Below are 18,820 nucleotides of genomic sequence, written 5' to 3'. Positions count from 1 at the left end.
TTTATTAATGTAAAGAAAATATTACGTACTGTTTATTTTGCTCACTCAGAATGACCATTATGTATGGGTTATGAATTGTTTAAGTTTCCATTACTAATAGAAATTATTTAGCACAAATTCATCATAGCCTGCACTGAACACAGATACTTCACAATGAATTGTATTACAATTAAGCTATACGGAAAATAAGAGATTAAGTTTGCTTTTGTTTAGCCATGTGGAGAGGATGGAGGGTGAAAGACTGACGAAGAGAGTGTATGTGAGTGAGGTGGAGGAGGGAAAAGGGAGGGGGAGGCCGAGGATGAGATGGAGGGATGAGGTGGAGAGGTATATGAGAGAGGGGGGGGTGAGTTGGGAGCAGGGCAGTGAAATGGCGAGGGACAGGGCGACGTGTAGGCGTTTTGTTTGTGGCCACCCCAAACGGGATTGAGACGTCTGGCAATAGATAGATAGAATTTTGCTTTATTTGTGTATATTTTTCTGTCTTAGAATGGCTTAATTTTTAGATTATTTTGATTCACTGATAACTTTTTTACAAACTTATCCACATGCATGTTATCGGTTCTTGCTTGTTCAATTCCTAGTACACCAAGATTGCTAAGTCGTGGGCTTAAAGGGGGTGGGGGGTGGGGAGGTCTGGGGGTATGTCAGCAATTTGTAGGGGGGGGCTTATGCCTCGCACGCTGCTGCACTGACGTACTTCATACCACCTATCAGCAAGTCAGTCCCGCGACTATCACTTCATCGTTACTGCCAGTCCGAAAAAGGGCATTCAACTGGAATGGAAAAAATTGCTCTCGACTGCTATTCAACTTTCAGTATAAATGAATTATATATATATATATATATATATATATATATATATATATATATATATATATATATATATATGAATAATTCCCAGCATCACATATTTATACACTATAACTAAACATCAGGAGAACCGCATTTCCCAGTATATCTAAATGGAATGTTTGCATAACAATAAAGTTAAAAGCTGGTATTCGTTCTGCCTAAACTCAAGCCCCGTGCAGGGTGAGCCGATGCAAGGCGAGGTAGAAACTCCGGTGGTCAAGAAATGTTGCAGGAAAGGTGAGGGTGAGTTATGAAGGGGCAAGGTGGAATAGGATGGGGTGCGTGTTGTTTTCATCGGGTGCATTTCGTCATCCAGTTATATTAACAATGTTGGAGCAAGTTCAGCGAGAAATAATTTGGCAACACTGCATCTGCACTTGCGAGTAGATGAAATAATTCGACTAATCAAACCATACGGTACAATCATCAGAAAAAGCTGTGTTTTGACATTAAACCAGCCTATACCCAACAAATTTGGCTTAACGCAACGTTAGCCTATCATATTGTTTAGGGGGATGACTAAGGTGTTGACGCTGCAGGGTCTTTCCTCAAGGCACTCAATCAGACTGTGGGCGGGGTGGGGTAGGGTAAAGATGTGTGGGGCGGTGAGGGGACAGGGTTCTCTTCATCAGTCCTTACTTTGTTCAGTTTACTTCAGTTCTAGGTAAAGGGTGCTGATGAATTGCAAACATACTACCATTCGTCTTTTTAGCTAAAATGGCAGAAAACTGCTTCAAATTTTTCAAGGTCAGGTTGTTTGCCTAATCTGGATAATATCAACTGGAAGATGACAGAACAAAATCCATGTGCCCAAGTCATGCCACCCATCTGTACAATGTTTGTACTCTAGGATAAAATGAAATGTGCATAAAACAAGGGCATACCCCGGGCCAAGACCCTGCATGAAGTTATTATTATTATGTTTATTATTGTTGTTGTTGTTGTTGTTGTTTGCTATTGATGTTATTATACTTGGTTGTGTGCTTTATGGAGGTTAGTGATCTTTCCAGTGTAAAAGCATAACTGAAGAGATAATACTTACAGTATACCTACCGGCTAGGTAGCCAGTCATATTTCGCAAACACAGATGTAACAAGTTAAAGATTCAGAGAGCGCATACCCCCGCAAACGTTTACACCAGACAACGCAGATCACCACCAAAACATATTCAGCTCATCTTTTGCCCAAGATCTTCATATCCACGAAATTTCACTGAAATCCATCAACAACTTTATGAGTTATCTTGTGGACAAACATACAAAAAATAGTCCTGAACTGGGACCCGAACTCAATCACCACCCAAATTTAATCAATTCCTCCTTGGCCAATGACCCACATATTCAGTGTTTCATTGTATTTCTCTATTAACTTTCATATATGTGAACCAATAAATGTAACATATAAGGCCATAGGTATATCATCAGGAATTCGGGTTATTTTAAAAGACACCTTACGACGACTGGGTACCTTACTGGAAGAGAGCAGTGCTGCGCTCTCGGAGTCTAGTTGATCTCTGTCTCTATTTTCATTCAGAGAGAAGTAAATGAGCTTCCATTTACCCAGTACCATCAAGTTATGCTGAGTTAAGGAATTCTCTGATTTATACACATAAAACAGTTTCTCAGCATTCCCATCCTGAGTTTGCTAGTTTGGTGAGAGGAAACTGTCAGCGCCAATCAGCACCTTCAAGCAGCGTCTGAATCGTGAAAACTAAGCAGTAAACATCTACTCATTTACATTTGTCTCGCACTGCTAAATTGGATGGCAAATTTACGGGCTCATACCATGTGATATTATCTCGTAACGGTAACAAATTGAGATTAGAGACCCGTCATCTGAGAGTAAATGGGTTCGTGCAGATGATCTTAAGGGAACTCCCAGGTACTTCAGATTGGAGGAAATTCAGGAAAAAAATGCATCTGTTCTTCTTCTTCTATAGTATTTCCTACTGTTCCTTTCAAGTCTTCTCCTTCTGCGCTGGCTACCCCTTCACCACCTTCTGCTCATCATATTAATGAGAACAGACAAACTCTTCGTTCAGCAGCTCACTCCACTGTTTCTTGTGTTCCTTCCTCCACCTGTCAGGGCCAGTGTGGGGATGCTTCCCACATACAGCTCTTCTCAATAGGGTGGAGTCAAAGGCTTTTCGTTTCATTAACTCCCCTCCTCTTACTGGCTCAACCTCTGTCTCTTCACCGCACTGTTGCATCTTTATCTTTTCTATCGCAGCTTCAATGGTCACTGCTCCTCTGAACTGTCTGCTTGCATCCTTCCACCTCCATGACGGGCGCGTAGCGCCCGTCAAGCAACAAACTCTCATCCCTTTTCTGTCCAACTCTCTAATGCAAGAGTGAACCTTTACTCCCAGTCCTTCATTTATGCAACAAGTCAGCTCTGGAACTGACTCCCTCTGTCTGTGTTTCCTACTTCCTATTATCTCCCATGTTTCAAACGCAGTGTGTCGAGGCATCTCGAAACGAAATGGTATTGAATTGGGCTTTCTTTCTTTGTTTTTTTTTTGGAAGGAACGGTTTACGGGCTCCTGGCCTTTGGTTCCTTCTTCCTTGAATAAAAAAAAGTTAGCTGATCTGAATATTAATTCGGATTCCTTGTGTACATAAGATGTTGTGGAGAGCGTGGACAGCCTTGCTGGCACTAGCTGCATTCGGATCATCTCTGGGTGATGAGGATAGGGATGGGGTCCTCCGCCCAAGGGCACTGGAAATGCCCTGGGGACAAGCAATGTTAGCGGAGGACGTCATCTCAGTCCGTAATAATCTTCAGAGTTTGATGAAAGTCACACAATTTCTAAAATATGCTAGTCAACTGCCCACCGTACGATCCCTACTCACTTTCTTACCTGACAAACATGTGAATGGATCTTTCTGGGTACTGGCGTATGAACCTCTTCAATGGAAACTTGTTTGGATCGAGAAACTTCATTCGTTGAAATGCCTCACTGCCACATAGTTACCCTGTTGGAAGATCACGTTCACATGTAAAACGAGGTCTCTTTGATTTCGGTGGTAAAGTCCGGTGGTGTTCTTGGTATAGCAACATCTAGTGATTTGTCAGCATATCATGAACAGTTAGAAACATTTGATTCAGCTTTGGAAGCACGGGATAGGTTGCTGGATGTTCACCATAAGTTACTAGGTAACACTGTCGCACATATGAATGAAGTGGGAAATCAGATGAACAAATTTTGGGATGTCTTAGAGAAATTGAATGATGAAAATAATGTTGTCAAGGAAATATTGTATATCAACATTGATCTTGAATCACTGTCTCGTCCCTCCACCTGTTAGTAGATGCTGTCAATGGTCATGTTACCACAGACCTTGTCCCGATGTCAGATCTTCGTTTAGTTTTGGAATGGACCTATATCTTACACAAACAAACAAACAAACAAACAAACATGGGTGAATACATAACCAATTCCAGTTTCTTTGGCGGAGGTAACCATTATCAGAATAAACGGACTAAATCTTTCTGTCCTACAACTAAATCTATTCACCACAGCCAACGAGGTTCATCAAGAACTAAACCAGCCTAGATAATCAAAAGCCAGTGCTGGTGCACCGAGTTGGTGTGTGTGTGTGTGTGTGTGTGTATATATATATATATATATATATATATATATATATATATATATATATATATATATATATCAGATACTTGTATAATCTATTATCCCGTTCCCCATAACTACCAACATTTTCACAGCACAGGACTAAATAGATTGAGCGAGGTGACGGTAAAGCTGGGTAAGCACAGGATTTTTGTAATACCATCAAATCGGAGCAAAAATGAACTGACATGACGCATTACATGACCACTGCATGACCCTAACACACACACACACACACACACACACACACACACACACACACACACACACACACACACACACACACTTCAAACATATATAAGTGTGAGTTAATGTTTTACTGGGCACCAAAATATCAGACGTTGTTGGTTTGCAATTGATTTAAAATGAGTGTGGTTTAGAAAATTACAGCACGTCCACCTCCAGTTTCAGGCCAGGGTTTGTAAAATACAGCTTGGTATATGAAAGAACGAGGCTCTGGTGGCTTTTAATGTGAAGGTGACACGAAACACGTAAACTGCTTTTTTAGATATATACTTAGTTTCTTATTCCTTTGAGTCATACCTCGAATCTCGTCCTCGGCACTTCCATCTTATACACGGAACCCTTTTATAATTTTCAGAATATTCATATATTAAATGTATACTCATGAAACAGATTAATTTTGGTGTCTGTCTTATGAATTTTGTAATTGACGGGAAAAAGGTTGGTATAAGTATGGTATGATCACTGATGTAACTATACCCTTTTTGCGTTAACTTGGCCCAAAATTGTCATATCTTCATCATCAGTGCTGAGATATAGATGTAAATTACCAGTAGAATGTGAAGCTAATCACGAAGAAGTGTTATGGAAAGCATATGTAGTCGTTGTATTGTGGCAGTCTGCCACGGAGCTACATGATATAAGCTGCAAAAGGAAGAAAATCTTTGCCAAGCTAAGGTAAAAAGAGTATAGTCACCCAACAAGGATACAAAAAGGATACAAAAGGGACTTAAAAAAAAAAAGGAAAAAAAAAAAAGCGATTAGAGACCAGAGTCAGACCCGTCACAATACTTGTACTGTATTAGGATTTGGTATGTGAAGGTTCTGATATGTTAAGACAAGAAAACTGTGCAATATATTTATCTGTATTTCTGTCTATCTATCTATGTAGTATGTAGGCCTATAGATATTCCATCAGGAATTCAGGTTCTTTAAAAAGACTCCCACGTCGACTGTCAGTTTTACTTGAAAAGGACCGTGATACACTCTCAAGAGTCTAGTTGTTCTTAGTCTCCTAATTTAGTTGGGAGAGAGGTGAGCTTCAGTTTACCATCACGTTACGCTGGGTTAAGGAAATCTACTGTAAGGTGTATACACATAAAACAGACTTGCATAGTCTGCATACTTGTTTAGGAAACTGTCAGAATCAGTCAGGCATTCAACGATGCACCAGGATCATCAAAACTGCACCAAACATCCACTCACTTAAACTGCATATTATATTTATCTATTTATTTACTTATCTATCTATCTACATTCAAGCTTCGTCAGGATAGAACCTTTCCACTCGCAAGCTAACAACAAGCAGGGACCACAGCCCCCTCTCCACACGCCAGGCTGTTAGTCACATGAAGGTCGGACGGGCTCTTAATTGCAACAATTTTTCTTCACCCACCCCTTCCAATTTGTATAAATGTGGATTCGTATGTGAATTGATATCCAGCAGCTCTTGCACAGTCGTGTTTTGCAAGCGAACCAGACAGATTATGCTCTTATTTTTGCCAGCTTGCATTCAAACATTTTTTCTTCTTGGCTTTGTAGTTTCTGTGAAGGGTGCGATGATGGAGGCAGATTTTCATGTAGATGGGCTTTAAAGGAAGGATAGTAGTCTATGTGTGATATAATGGACGGCAGACACGGTAAAATGACGGGAATAAATAAACATATAGATATGTAAAATGAAATAAATAAACAAGCCAGTAGGTGACAATGGCCTGCTCTAAGCACACCAAGCTTTATCGATGACTGGAAGTGAGTTTCGTCACTAGAAGTCATTTCTGTATGGAGGTACCCCAGTGAAACATTCCACCCAAGAATCATGGCCCTAATTTAACCTTTGGAGCATTAACATTTCACGCGAGCAAGTTCGTAATTTTAGTGCACTTCATATTTTCTGCACTTGATGACCTTTTATCCCTGACCTGGCGGATATAGGCCATGCATGTACGAAGCACACTTGTAGTACTCGTTAACGTCTATTAGCGTGCAAAGTTTCATTCAACTTATGCACCCACTGTGGAACAAAGGAACTTGAAATTCGCAGAATGGCCCACCAGAGGTACAACTTCTAGGTGGCACTGCCAGCAACTGGAAGTTTTTTTTTTTTTTTTTTTTTTTTAAATAACAGAACGGAGGAAGGAAAAACAAATGGAGAAAAAAAATAATCCATACACCAGATTACTGGTGTCCTCTGTTCATAAAATGTCTGTAACAGTTAGACTTGAACAGTTGTAGGTTGAAATTTGGAGGAAAACAACTCTGGGGAAGCGAGTTCCAGAGAGATGCAGTTCGGGGAATGAAAGAATTCTGATAGGCAGAAGTTCTGCAATATGGTTGAGTGACATTCCAGTCATGAGCGCTACCAGATGCCCGTGTAGCACGAGGGAAGGCATGGAGAGGTGGCACCATGGACGCAACTTCATCTGAGCATTTGCCAAAAAAATATCTGTAAAATAATGCAAGGGAGGCAACATTCCTTCTTACTTGCAGGGAGGTAGTTTATATGTAATGGCAGGGTTGTTAATGATTCTAACAGCTTTATTCTGAATTTTGTCTAGTTGTCTTAATGCAACCTCTCCACAACCATTCCACAAGGGTGAGCAATATTCAAGCTGAGAGCGCACATGACTCTTATAAATTATAGCTAACTGCTCATCGGCGAAGAAGTTACGGACTCTGTACAATAATCCAAGTTTCTTTGAGGCGGTTTTAGCAAGTGATCTGACATGAGAGGTCCAGCTGAGGGCACTGTTAAGTGAGACACCAAGAATTTCAATACTTTTGGAGATGGGAACATTAGTAGCACTGAAGGTAATGTACGAATCTGGCAATATCTGTCTATTAGTAAACTGTATATATTTAGTTTTACTAGCATTAAAAGAGACAAGGTTGTTTTGTCCCCATTCACTGATTGTAGATAGATCTTGATTTATGGAGATGGCTGTATTGAGCTGAGAGGTAGAGATATTAGACTTTGCAAATGGATGTGTGAGTGTGAATGAACTATGTAGTGTTGAGTCATCTGCATATGAGTGAATGGGATTGTGAGTGACAGATAAGAGATCATTAATATGAACCAGAAATAGGGTTGGCGCCAGAACTGATTCCTGCGGCACGCCGGCGTTAATTGAGTGGAAATTCGAATATACATCATCTACTTTTACTCTTATTTTCCTGTCACTAAGATAAGAAGAAATCAAAGGAACAAAAGACGTTAGTCCATAGCAAGGGAGTTTGGACAGCAGGGAACGGTGCCATACTCTGTCGAAAGCTTTAGAGATATCAAGAGCTACTGCATGAGTTTCTCCAAAAAGATCAATTGATTGATGGATGGTATGAGTTAAGAGATTGAGTATGTCAATGGTTGATCTTTCGTGGCGAAAACCGTATTGTCTATCATTAATTAAGTTGTTGGATTCAAGATGTTTAACAATATGCTTATTAATTAAAGTTTCAAATACCTTACCAAGAGAAGATGTGATAGCTATTGGTCTGTAATTGGAGGGGTCAGACGAACTTCCTTTCTTCGGAACTGGGTGGATATTGGCTTCTTTCCATGAATTTGGGAATAAAGAAGTACGTATGCATAGTCTGAATAATTTAGCTAGGACAGAGGCAAGTTCAGGGGAACACTTTTTCAAAACAATTGGCGGAATTCCATCTGGACCTGGAGCTTTGTTGGTAGGTAAATTGTCTAGGATGGATTTTACAAATCTTGTCTGTATTTTAAGTGGGGCAATTTCGGGAGAATCAAGTTCCAGTACTGAGACATTCTGGCTGGTATCATCTATTGTAGAGTTTCTTGCAAAGGTACTAGCAAAGATATCTGCTTTCCCACGTGGGTCATTTGTAATATTGCCATCTGAAGATTTTAGTGGGGGAATGGAAGATGACTTGTTAAAGTTATTATTGAAAGAATTAAGAGTTGACCAGAATAATCTATTGTCATTAGGGTTGTTAAGTAGTTTTGATGCTTGCTTTTGAAGAAAGTTTGATTTAGATAGATTTAATACAGCTTTTGCATGATTTCTAGTAATTTTAAATTGGGAGAGTGATTCAGGTGTTTTTGATTTTAAGTAAGAGTTATATGCTAATGACTTTTGGGCTGTTGCTCTGGCACAATTGCCATCAAACCATTTTGGAGAGTTTGATCTTTTAGTGAATTGTTGACTTGGTATGAATAAATCCATACCAGCTAGTATTAAGTCACAAATGTGGGACTGGGTAGAATTGGGATCACTAGAGAAGAAAGACTGCCATGGAACATCAGCAAGATAATTTCTAAATCCATCCCAGTCTGCCCTGTCAAAGTGCCATCGGGTCACCCTGACAGGTTCGGAATGGGGAGGTGTAGGAGGGTTAACTAATGAGGCTTTGATGAGATTGTGGTCAGAGGATCCAAGTGGTGACAGTACCTCTATCCTGTATTGATCTGGATTATTTGTCAAGAATAAATCCAAGAGATGGGCATTATGGTCAGGATTATCAGGTATTCTGGTTGGTTGCTTTACCAACTGGGTGAGATTAAACGATTCCGCAAACAGCTCGCATTCTAGACCAGCGTCGTCAGTCCGGGCAGAATGCAATAACCATTCAACATTGTGTATGTAAAAATCACCCAAAATGGTAATTTCATTGCCAAGGGCAAGGTCAAGGTTACTCAACTGAGTGGATATGGAATCAAATACACTGGGTTCCGAAGAAGCATTGGGGGAACGATAAACTACACAGATATATTTGGTAATGTTTTGGCAATTTAATTTATATAATGAGTAATCAAAACTGGATGAAGTGAAGTTTAAAATAGTATCAACTGCATATTGGGATTTGATATAACAACAGGTGCCGCCCTTGTTTCGAAAGTTTGTAAGGAGATGGTAACCGGGAAAACAAAAAGGAGATATATCGGTAGAGGGTGAGATTTGTGGTTCTGTGAGGAAAAGGGCCAAAGGGGATATGGACTGAAGGAAAAAATGAACTGAGTTTAAATTTGTGGTAAGGCCGCGGATGTTGGTAAAGAATAAGGCCGCACAGTCACCTCTTCGCCGACGAGCATTCCCGGAAATAGCAACAGTCGCTGCTGGCACAGTCGCTTGATAGCGACCGGGAGGACCCTGTGCCTCCAGCCCTACCCTGCCGGTGGTGGCAATCCGAGATACCACCTCATTTGATTGTGAGATTGCAGCGGCCATTACTAAAGATGTGAATAGAAGGTGTGATATGTTATGCGCATGTAGTGTGGTGTAGACAGTTGAAGGTAGAGGTATTATGAGAGCATGCTGGCCTACTCTCTGTGTAAATGAATGCACTGAAAATGTTCAGAAAAGGGAGATGGTCAGGATCAAGTCCTGAGGGCTGGTGAAACGGGAGCTCCAGCTCTCCCTGTCACCAGCTTGCCATCAACCTCGGGAGTACTGCCCTGTTCGACTGGTGCTACAGTCTACTCCTCTTAAAGTGAATTTCGACACTGTCATTTTTGTATGGAGGTACTCCAGTGCAACATTCCACCAAAGAATCATGGTCATGGCTTAATAATCTTTGAAGCCTTAGCATTTCGCACAAGTATAGTTGTGATTTTAGCTATTTTCACCGTTTTTGCATTTTTGACCTTTGATCCCTGACCTGGCCAATGTAGCACATAGGTGTACGATTGAAAGTTTTAGCACTAGTCAGTGTCTATAAGCGTGCAAACTTTCACTCAGTCCCATCAAGCTGGTGGGGAAGTAGGGGGGCACTTTTGAAAACCAGTACTGGTTGTTAGGGACACTGAGGCCAATCTCCGCAGGGTTGCCACTCGAAAACTGGAGGAGAAAGTGGAAATATGGATGGCACACTTCCTATACGGAATGACTTCAAGAATCCAGAGCTTTCTTCGCCCGTTAGTAATGCGTTTGCAGCTCAAAACGTGAAAACTATGAAAAGGTGGGTTTTCAGCCATTGCTAGGCAACTATTCGTTGCCTAGCAACCAAAATCTCGCAGACACAACTAGGTCTTAGGCTAGTCATTGTATCCAAGTTTGGTCGGAATCGTTTAATTCTGAATTGTTGAAATGCCTGCCACAATTAAGCAAGAAAGAATACAAGAAAGAAAACGTGACTAACAAGAGCAGCATGGAGCTGGGGAATAAATGGATTTTTACGGATGGTTGCACTCGCCTCACATCTCGAGTAGCTTTATGAAGGTCGATTTGTTTTTATCGGATGGAACTAGGCCACTCCTGAAATTCAGATACTAAGCCGTAGGTGCATGGAATTCAGCGAAGTTATGACGCAGGAATGAGTCCTCTTGGTTACTAGTCAGATCTTCCCATCAGTATGCATACATCTAGCCATCAATTCACTCTTAAGCCCTGATACTAAATAGCTGTTGTATGGAATTCATTGAGTTTTAGTTGTAAGGCAGGAATGGGTCGTCTTGGTTACTAGTCAAATCTTTCCTTCAAAATATGACTACATCTGGCCATTAACTCACTCTTGAAGCTCATGCTCTCCTTGGTTACTCGTCATATCCTTCCCTCTATACAGTATGTCTACATTTGGGCATCAACGAGGATGAAAAGGAATGGGGAACTTTGTCAGATGAAATATACCTGCCTATATAAAATTCTACACACACACACACACACACACACACACACACACACACACACACACACACACACACACACACACACACACACACACACACACACAGACGTGCAACACAGCAGCGCACAGTCTATGAACGAACCATAAAATTTTCTTGTCTGTCTCCCAAAACACTGTCTCTATCTCGCAATGATACCTCTTTACCTCACAAAACGGCCACATTCTCTCTCTCTCTCTCTCTCGAACCACTGGTCTCCGCCTTGCCACCGCGTCCCAAACTGCCGCGAATATCACAACATTTGATTCCGCCCCGCCCTATATAAATGGCCTGTAAACTTGATTTCTATGCCCCTGTGCGGTGACTGTGGCCTGTTAAATCAAAGTTCCGCATCGGTTTCTCTGTGTAACGGACGATGCGAAACGTAGTCGGCAGCCCTTACCCCTCTCTCTCTCTCTCTCTCTCTCTCTCTCTCTCTCTCTCTCTCCTGTGCAATGACTGTGGTCTGTTAAATCGGGGTCGCGTATTGGTTTTTGCAACTAATGGGCTATGTGAAGAGTCGACGGTATGGCTCGCTGTCTGTCTGTCTGTCTTATCATTCCTTTCCACTCTACCCCCTTCTTCGAAACAATTTCTTCCTCCCTTTACTCTTTTCTCTTCTCTGTTTGTCTTTGTCTCTGTCTGTCTGTCATCATTTCTTTCCACTCTCCCCCTTTCTTGCAAACAATTTCTTCCTCCCTTTTCTTCTTCTTTCTCTTCACTGTCTGTCTCTGTCTGTCTGTCTGTCTTATCATTCCTTTTCACGCTTTCCCTTTCTTTTAAAAAATTTCTTCCTTTTCTTTTTCTTTCTCTCCTCTGTCAGTCTCTGTCTTTCCCTGTCTGTCTGTCTGTCTCTGAGGTTTATATAAGGGTAAGGCATTTACATACATGTTTTCTAACCTGTGCTTCTACTACTACAGCATATGTTGATTGTGAACACCATGAAACAAAACCTGTAGTGTCATAGGCAATATACACCATAGACTGACTTGTAGAATATCCCATGTGGGGGAATTCTGGTGCAGAAACAAGTTTTATTACGTGTTAATACACACACACACACACACACACACACACACACACACACACACACACACACACACACACACACACACACACACACACACACACACACACACACACACACGCCAATCGTCTATATATGTATCTGTGTATGTATGTAAGTATAGGTGGAAATTTCCTGTCATGCTCCTCCTGATACAGTACCATAATGATGTATATCTGAAATTTATCTGTATTTTTCGTTTATCTGAGACTGGCCTGGAGTTTAATTAGTTTTCCAATAATTTACCTGTACTTTTCGTTTAACTGATTTTTCGTTTTAGAATAAAATTTATCTGTAGTACAAGCTTCCTTGTAGCACAATTTAATTTACAGGAGGTTTACCTGTGGTTTACTAAAAATTTACCTGTAATTTGCATTCAGCCTAATTTACCTGTAGAGTAAGTCAAATTTACCTGTAATATAATTAAAGTTTACCTACGGCAGGGAAGCTACCTGCGGCCATGCAACACGGCGGCACCCATGACGACGGCGGAGGCACGGGAGGAAGCGGCGGCGGCGGCGGTGGGGACGGTGGAGGTTGGGGCATGAGCAGCGGCAGCCTAACACTATGTTCCCTTCACCCCGTCTTGCTGATGGCACTGATGGCACTAGTACACACACACACACACACACACACACACACACACATAGATAGATAGATAGATAGATACATGCATCATCATCATCATCAGCCATTGCAAGTCCACTGCCGAACAAAGGCTTCTCTCAACCTTCTCCACGAATTCCTTGACTGAACCAATCTCCGCCAGGATTTGTCTGCAAACTTTTCAGTCTGATCTCTCCATCACACATAGATAGATAGATAGATAGATAGATACATGCATCATCATCATCATCAGCCATTGCAAGTCCACTGCCGAACAAAGGCTTCTCTCAACCTTCTCCACGAATTCCTTGACTGAACCAATCTCCGCCAGGATTTGTCTGCAAACTTTTCAGTCTGATCTCTCCATCTCCTTTCTGGCCCTTCTCTGTTACGCTTGGTGTCTCTTGGATCTCAGTCCATCAACCTCTTGCTCCATCGATTATCCCTTATTCTTGCTACGTGACGTGCCTACTTCCGTTCCTGTTCTTTCATAACGTCTACAATAGCTTTGACAGTCAGTTCTCTCACTCAAGATGATCTTTTCGTATCAAAGATATTCCCAACACTGACCTTTCCATTGCTCTTTGAGAACATATTAGTTTGTTTTCTATTGATTTTGTCGGTTTCAAGGTCTCACAACCGTACACCTTGGCTTGAATCAAACATTTGTTTTATACTTCCCGTTTCATTCATACTGGCAAGCTGCTTTTCATGATGTCCCAGTGTTTATCAAAAGCTTTTCATCCGGTTATAATGTATCTTATTTCGCTATCATTGTTTTTCGTTAGTTTTAATATTTGCCCCAAGTAACTGTACACCTCAACTTCATGATTTTTTTTTTTTTTTTCACTTTGATGACACTCCTTGGTGTATTAGGATCAAATATTACTATATGCTTACTCCGGTTCATCTTTGGCCCTATTCAGAGACATTCTCTATTTAGGTCATTTAACATTTCTTATCATGTCTCTCCTGTTTCTGAGATTAGGACAATGTCATCTGCAAATCTTAAATGGTTTAAGTTTGTTGCATCCATGTTTACTCCATTGTTCTCTCAATTTAGCTTTCTGAAAAAAAAAAAAAAATGCTTTGAAGGCATGCCATAAATACTACTGGTGAAACTGTGCCACCCCGAGGGACGCCTTTCTAAATGTTACTTTTTTTTTCTGAGTCTTTATGTAGCTTAATTGTAGCAGTTCCCTCTTTATAATTATGTTTTCGAGCTGCTTTACAATGTTCTTATTTACTCCTTGTTCCCACGATGAATGTATAATTGTTATGTGCTCCACTAAGTTGAATGTCTTTTCATAATCGACGACGAAACCTAAGCACAATTGCTTATTATATTTTGTAGTTTTCTCAGTTAGTTGATTCAGTGTGTGTACAGTAGATGATCAGTAGTCAAATACCTGCATCGGAATCCTGCCTGGTCATGAGATTGGTTTTCTTCCAAATTTGTTATTCTGTTTGTAAGGACTTAAGTGATGAGTTTGTTAATAACTGATAAGTTAATGGGTCGATAGTTAGAGATCTTTTGAGTTGCCTTGCTTGTATTGCAAAGTAACTACTGCATTTCACCATGTTTTGGAGTACTTTGAGTAAATATGTGGGCAAGACCGCTTTGAACTTTTACTACTGCATCCGACAGTAAATCTGCTATCATTCCATCTTCTGCGGCCTTCCCTCTTTTCATACGTTTTAGAAAAATGTTTACTTTGTCTGTTGTTACCTCTGGTATTTTACTTTTGTCAACTGAAAAGTTAGCTCTCGGTACTACTGTCTCTGATGCATACAGTTCCTTGTAAAATTCTTAAACTCTCTTCACCTTCTCTCTGCATTCAGTGATTTCACCATTTTTCTTTTTCAACGTTACGAGTTGTTGCTTTCCCAGTGCCATTTTACTTCGAACCTGTTTCAGACTTCTTTTGTATTGGTTTCTTTGATATTAATCATGTTTCTCTTTCGTTTTCCTCCTCTGTCTCTTGCTAAGCTTATTTAATTATGCTTTTTCTATTTCATGTTTCTTTGTTCTTACTTTCATCTCTTTTTTACTTTTCATTAGGTCGAGGGTCGTTTTTGAATATTTGTTGGTTTTGGTTGTATTACATTTCCCTACTATTTCCAACTGATTCCCTTATCAGTTTTGCAAGTCTATTATTCAACTCATCAATGTCACTCAGCAAGACAAAGAGGAAGAAACACACACACACACACGCACACACACACACACACACACACACACACACACACACACACACACACACACACACACACACACACACACACACACACACACACACACACACACACACACACACACACACACACACACAAAGCAGTATATTCTCATCAGCACAAATGGTCAACAAACTCTCTCATCATTCTGCTTAATGATCTCACCTAGTTTAAATAAAGGAGTACAGGGTGACCCAAAATGAATGCAACCCATTAAAGTGTATGTCATTTATGTAAGTAACAAGAAATTTGCTTTATTTTTGCATTCATGTTGAGTTGATAACAAATAGTCCTGAAAGTTTGGGTTCTGCAGTTCAAATGGTTTGTATTTATGACCTTTCCAAAATGTATTCCAAATGACCACCTCGACATCGCAGGCACTCCAGAATGCGATGCACACTTTCTTCTCTCAGGCCATGTCAGCAGCAAAGACAATATTTTCTGGGGCACAGTACCACCTGACGAGGTTTTCCAGAGTCCATTGCATTCAGCAGAATGAACAACATGGGTGGCCATCTCAAAGCATGGCATCATTGGACCTGTTTGGTTCGAAGATGAAGAAGAACAGTCTGTTACGATGAACACAGAACAATATCTTGAGGTCATGCGGAAATTTTGGACGACACTAGGAAGACGTAGGGGCATCACTCGTGGGGAGCAAGGTTCCAGCAGGATGGGGCCATCCCACACACTTCAGACCAAAAGTTGATGTGGCTGCGGCAATGATTCGGGGATAGACAGATCAGTAGGAGGTACGACCCTGAGTGGGCCCCACACTCACCCAACCTGAATCTTCCAGATTTCTATCTGCGGAGATATCTGAAGGATCATGTTTATAAAAATCGCCCCTAGACAATCAGAGACGTAAAAACAGAAATCACGACCAACATCAGACCTATCCCAAGAGAGGAGTGTGTCCGCATAATTGACAATTTCGTGCGTCGCATTCAGGAGTGCCTGTAACGTCGAGATGGGCATTTGGAACACATTTTGGAAAGGTCATAAAAAGCAGACCATTTGAACTGCAGAACCCAAACTTTCAGGACTGTTTTGTTATCAACTCAGCTTAATATGAATGCAAAAATAAAGCGTATCTCTTAACAGTTGTATAAATGACACACTTTTATGGACTGCGTTAATTTCGGGTCACCATGTAAAACCACGGCCACTGAAACTAATGCCGATGACTGAATTAATTGATCGTTTATTTATCCTTTATTAACCCCTTCAGCCTGGACGTGTTTTATATAGGGTGGTCCGTAAATAGCGCTCCACTAGAAACTCACCCTATGGTATTTCGTGTTGTGGGTACGGCTCAGTCTGCTGGTGTGGGTGTGACATTGGTAGTTGGAAATGAGGGGATTATGTAGAGTAGACACTGATAACTTTGCCTGGGCTGTCCCTGCAACACAGGAGAAATCAGCCGGTGGAGTGGCTGAGCAGCGTTATATATGGACCAGCCTATATTCTTCCAAGGGATGATTTAATTCTACACAAGAGACACTTTTTGAAATGGAGGGGTTAGATACAGCCTTCATTAACCCCTTCAGTTCGAAAGGGATTTTCTGAGTTACCCACTTCACCTCGATGATCTAATTTCTATTTTCTTGCTATTTCTAGACGATTTTACTCAGCTTGAGACTGGAGGGAGGTTAGATACAGCCTTCATTAACCCCTTCCCCACCAGAGATCCCGCCACGAACTTGCATAAAAATCGTCTGGAGAGAGCAGGAATTAAAATGTAAAAATACATCTTCGGACTGAAGGGGTGAAAAAATGGTCCAAGGATAGAGAGAATAGAAATAAATAAAATAAATAAAAATTGGATATAACAGAGGCTAACTTACCATCCACTACATTATTTTAATCTGGAGCTTTTGAAATCGGTTATAATTTTTGTTTGGCGTAAATGTATGTGGTTTTGTATATATGTAGCCGTAATGTGCATAAAAATGACTGTACAAAATAATGTTCTATATATATGCTGACTTGCCTGTTTGTCTATACATGTGCGCATAAGTGTGATTGGCTGCTGTGGTACGGTATGCTATGCTATGCTATGGTACCGTGTGGTGCGGTCACTATACCAAATATATTTATAAAGATGAATGTCTTTTATTCGAACAGCCCATGTTTACTCTTAGGCTATTTGCATGCACCAGCATAAAAATAATTACAATAATAATTATAGCAACAGCAGATCCTACGAGAAATCAAACGCTGCCCTTTTCACAGACACCAAAAAAATCACAGACTCAATGACATGGAGAAGTTCATACAAACTTCTTTACACAACAATAACAGAATCACCACATCAAACAAAGTATAAAGATTTAATAATCAGGTCTGCTGTAAGTAAAAGAATCGAATCAGGAAATGAGATGTGCTTGCAAGGAGAAGAGAAGAGAAGGGTGAGAAGTAATCCTCAGAGAGTGATTTTGTTGCAATATTGTGTGATATGTGTTACTGATGATGAATGCAGGGTTGAAGTAAGGCTTGAGCCGATTCCATACAAGACTGGTGAAGCATCCATCAGGACATAGGAATTTGCATTATTCTGAGACAGACAGACAGACAGACAGACACCAAGCCAGCCAGGTACATATATACTCGCATATGTATGTATGTATGTAAAGAGAGAGAGAGAGAGAGAGAGAGAGAGAGAGAGAGAGAGAGAGAGAGAGACAGAGAGAGAGAGAGAGAGAGAGAGATGCATTAATTCAGCTTGTCAGTCCCTCGTCACAGGATTCTGCACATCTCACATTTAACAATACTCATCTATATCATGAGAATTTGGATGACTGAAATTCGAGAGCAGAAGTGTGGAAAATGGAAAAACATTTGTAGAATATTAAGTGTGTGTGTGTGTGTGTGTGTGTGTGTGTGTGTGTGTGTGTGTGTGTGTGTGATGAAATTCCACCCACAAATAATTCAAGCGTCAAACTTGTCATAACCAATTATTTACTTCACTGATGTCTGCCATAAAAAGTAGGGATATCTTTTTATTCATTCCAGTAAGATATGAAAGGGTAATAACAGTATTTCTTATATCAGGGAAATAAAAGACCTAGAAGATTCAACAACTGCCAAACGTCAAATATTTTCTCTAGCATCAAATAAGAGTAAAAGCAGATCCGGTGATAAACACTAAAACAAATGTCTCCCTTTCACAAACATAAAATAAATCATCAAGAGTTAATGATACAGAAAAATCAATATACATTCCTTTATTTCAATCAATCATTTCCTGTGGCAACCTCGGGGATGCATAGGGCCTCGATGAACTCACACCACCACATCCTATCTTGTGCTAACTCCTCAAGATCTCCCCAACACTCATCTCCAGCTTCCCGTCTCATTGTCCTCACCCACGTCTCTTTTGGCCTTCCTCTACCTCTCCTACCAGGTGCCACCCACCCTGGTGTACCTCGTACTATTCCCTGTCTCCTATACACATGTCCTAGCCACTTCCATCGTGAGAATCTAACATATTCATCGATCGGCTGCACTCCCGTTATTTCTCTAATTCTACTATTTGGTATCCTTTCCCACCACTTAA

The 18,820-nt window shown here is 40.7% G+C and overlaps 1 protein-coding gene across 1 annotated transcript in view; it reads left to right on the top strand.

The window, feature by feature from the left end:
• Positions 1–16,224, top strand: part of LOC145391130 (uncharacterized) — a 414,935-nt gene extending 398,711 nt beyond the window's left edge. Inside the window, exons 9-10 of the mRNA XM_080265814.1 lie at positions 12,864–13,030; positions 16,114–16,224. Of these exons, the coding sequence (XP_080121940.1) occupies positions 12,864–13,030; positions 16,114–16,224 (278 nt within the window). The remainder of the gene's footprint in view (positions 1–12,863; positions 13,031–16,113) is intronic.
• The last annotated feature ends 2,596 nt before the right edge of the window (positions 16,225–18,820 follow it).

The sequence above is a fragment of the Coenobita brevimanus genome, chromosome 17, assembly GCF_032717465.1.
Source record: "Coenobita brevimanus isolate Jiangsu-jjx chromosome 17, ASM3271746v2, whole genome shotgun sequence".
NCBI lineage: Eukaryota > Metazoa > Arthropoda > Malacostraca > Decapoda > Coenobitidae > Coenobita > Coenobita brevimanus.
This window is presented reverse-complemented; position numbering and strand designations above follow the sequence as displayed.